Source organism: Dipodomys spectabilis, unplaced genomic scaffold, assembly GCF_019054845.1.
Source record: "Dipodomys spectabilis isolate Male_0828 unplaced genomic scaffold, ASM1905484v1 ptg000173l, whole genome shotgun sequence".
In the NCBI taxonomy this organism is placed as follows: domain Eukaryota; kingdom Metazoa; phylum Chordata; class Mammalia; order Rodentia; family Heteromyidae; genus Dipodomys; species Dipodomys spectabilis.
The window spans coordinates 6,274,115-6,277,622 of NW_024870850.1; the positions used below are offsets into that span (position 1 = coordinate 6,274,115).

General features: G+C 42.1%; 1 protein-coding gene across 1 annotated transcript; it reads right to left on the reverse strand.

Moving 5' to 3' along the window:
* Nucleotides 1-233: 233 nt before the first annotated feature.
* On the reverse strand, nucleotides 234-1,190 carry LOC122119759 (olfactory receptor 7D4-like). The gene has a single exon (XM_042693806.1). It carries the CDS (start codon nucleotides 1,188-1,190, stop codon nucleotides 234-236), a length of 957 nt encoding a protein of 318 aa, XP_042549740.1.
* Nucleotides 1,191-3,508: the final 2,318 nt, after the last annotated feature.

The window sequence follows — 3,508 nt, forward strand, 5'->3', positions numbered from 1 at the left end:
CTTACATAGTTAAATATTTCAAAGAAATAGAGTTAGGGATGGCTCCATGATGAATGATGATGTTTTCTTGTAAAGTTTTCATAATATCATTATGTCTGGTGGAACACAGTTGAATGGACTTACCAAACTAAGGGGACACATGATTGCCAAGAAATAGCTTTTTTCTTGGGGAAAAAGAAGAACATGTAGAAAGTTACAAAATGTGTTTTAGGGCCCCCAATTTCCACTCCATTCTAAAGATCACAGATACAGGAAGGAAAGGAGATGGCTCTACTGAGGAGTCTCCCCAGGGCCCCTTTCACATCCTTGTTTCTCAGGCTGTAGATGAAGGGGTTCAGCATGGGGGTGACCACCGTGTACATCACTGAGGCCATCATGCTTCTATCAGCAGAATAGGAAACAGCAGAACTGAGATAAACCCCCAGTCCTGTCCCATAGAACAAGCAGACCACACAGAGGTGAGAACCACAGGTGGAGAAAGCTTTGTGCTTGCTAGTGGTGGAGGACATCTTCATTAAAGAGGAGAGAATCTGATAGTAAGAGAACAGGATCCCTGTGGCAGGAAAAACCCCAAATAAAGCAGCTGACAGGTACAAGCAGATTGTATTGACCAGAGTGTCAGAACTGGCTGCCTTGAGAAGTTGAACTAATTCACAGAAGAAATGGGGAATCTTGGTGCCCACAGAGAATGTCAGTAGCTTCATCAGCAGGACATGGAGCATGGCAACACAGAACATGATAATCCAAGACACGAGGACCAGGAGACTACAGAAATGAGTGTTCATAGTAACTGAGTAGTTTAATGGATGACAGATGGCTACAAATCTATCAAAGGCCATGACTGTCAATAGGAAATTATCCATTCCACCAAAAATCATGAAGAAATACAACTGAGTGAGGCACTCTGAGTAGGAGAAGTCCTTCCTCTGTGTCTGGATATTCACCAGCATCTTGGGAATGGTGGTGGAGGTGAAGCAGATGTCCACAAAAGAGAGTTTGGAGAGGAAGAAGTACATAGGGGTGTGGAGATGGGGGTCAGAGGTGATGGCCAATATGATGAGAAGATTTCCAAGCACAGTGATCAGGTACATGGACAGGAACAGCCCAAAGAGAATGGGCTGCAGGCTTGGGTCCTCTGAGAAGCCAATGAGGATGAATTGTGCCATGGATGTGTGATTTTCCCCTTCCATGTCACTAGCATTCTCTTTCAGAGATAAGCAAACACTCAAAGTCATCCGCCTGCAATTCAGACCACTATTTAACATTACCAGCCCAGGGTTAGTATCTGTGTATGTGTGTGCATGTGTGTTTTTGTGTGTCTATGTGTACATCTGTGTCAGTATCTGTGTTTGTGTGTATGTGTGTGTATGTATGCCACTCCAAGTTCTTAAACTCAGGGCCTGAATTGTCTCATTTTGCTTTTGTACCCAAGGCTATCACTCCACCACTTGAACACCACCTGCATCCTGCCTAGGCTGGCTTTGAACTGTGATCTTGAGATCTCAGCTTCCTCAGTAGCTAGCATTATAGGCATAAATAACCTGCACTATGGCTATTTTTTTTTTAACCATGTCATCTTACACTGAATTCTCTTCATTGAAGTATGCCTGCTGCATCTTTTGAATGCCTGTATCATTTCTTATCAAGTGATTCTTTCAGAAAAAAATGCTTTCTGGGTGAATTCCTTCCAATACAAACCAAAATAATGTCAGGCACACAGATAAGAGAACAAATCAATTCCCAATCATCTGTAAAAGTAACCACATGGATGGGCTGGGAAGGTGGCTCAGTGGTAGAGCACTTGCCTTGCATTCATGAGGCCCTGGGTTTGATTCCTCAGCACCACATAAGCAGAAAAAAAAGCCAGAAGTGGCACTGTGGCTCAAGTTGTAGAGTTCTAGCCTTGAGCTGAAGAGCTGAGGGACAGCACCCAGGCCCAGAGTTCAGGCACACAACTGGACCCTACCCCCCAAAAAGTAACCACATGGAATATGTTTGTCAATGTTCTTCAGCTGCTATGGACTGAGTAAGTTTCACAGAGTTCGTGGATAAAAGATATATTTGATCAAATTATTTAATATTTGAAGACAGAAGCTCATGCCTATAATCCTAGATATTCAGGAGAAAAAGATGGGGAAAATTGAACTTACAAGCCAGAGTGGTGAAAAACAAATAATAACAAATAAATCAGTGATACCCTACGTCAATTAAAATAAGCTGGGAGTAATGGCATTGCTCCTATAATCACAGCCAAATGAAAGTTAAAACTAGTAGGTTCATGATCTGAGACTGGACTGGGTGAAAAATAAAGGAAAGATCCTATCTGAATAATAACCTAAAGACTAAAGGGTTGGACATGTGCCCTGAATGCCTAAGTGCTTCCCTAGCAAGCATGGAACTAAGAGTTTAAACCCCAGCCAATCAAATAACAAAAAAGTCAAGGCTTCTATGAACCCCAAATCATCTTAAAGTATTAAAAAGTGGAGAGTCCATGTGGAAAGAAGCAATGTCATATACATACATTTGACCACACACACACACACACACACACACACACACACACATACACACATATGAAACAACAAGAAATCATGTTATTTTTCAGGACAATGGATGGACCTGGAGGGCCTTGGGTGAGTTGAAACATACAGCCTCGAAAAGAAAGCTATCACATGTGTAATCTAGAAGACTGTGCAACAAATAAACAAATTTATAGAATTGGGAGGGCTGTTGGAGGAAAAGCAGGTGACCAGTGGGAGGGTTACATATGAATAAAGCTCCTGTTATGCATCTATGAAAATATGACAATGAAAACTGTTATTAGGCCTGATTAATACATATTCATAATCAAGCTTAAAAAAGACACAAATGTAAGTTTGTAAGTTACATGTTTACAATGACAGTGATTCAAGCAAGTCAAGATTCTCAATGTCTGTTGAGTGGAAATTAAGGAAATAGACTAAAGACGCATGCCCTGCCAAGTATGTGAGAAAGGGACTAGGAGTTGGTCCTCTAGGCAAGAAATGGTTGTGCTCTGAGAGCAAAGATGGGTCACCTGTGGTCCCTCCTAGCACCAAGGGGCATTCCAAATGCAGGAAACAGACTCTTCAGCTGGTAGATGGATGGGGAGCTGGACTCCCAGAAGGATTTGAAAAGATGGTGTGATGGGGAGTAGAGGCTGAGGGCTGGGAGAGATCAAGTCTAAGCCCATACAGTAAAATTTCTGGCAGTCTACCCTCATGTTCCTCTTGCACTGGAAAAACCAGGTTCATGTGTGAATCTGAGATTTTGTGTTGTTTTCATCTTTTGCTTTTTTTTTGCTATAGGAATCCCATCACCTGGTAAGCAGTGACAAATATAAATGTCAGCAGTATCTAGAGGTTTGGAGGCTGTGATGCTGGCTACTAATGCTTGTAATTCTAGATATTTGGGTGGCTGAGATCTGAGAATCAAGTTTCAAAGCCAGTCCAAGCAGGAAAGCCTATGAGACTCTTCTCTCCAAGTATTC

Coding starts and splice junctions, on each gene's coding strand:
- LOC122119759 (XM_042693806.1), bottom strand. CDS start 1,190: ATGGAAGGGGAAAATCACACATCCATGGCACAATTCATCCTCATTGGC.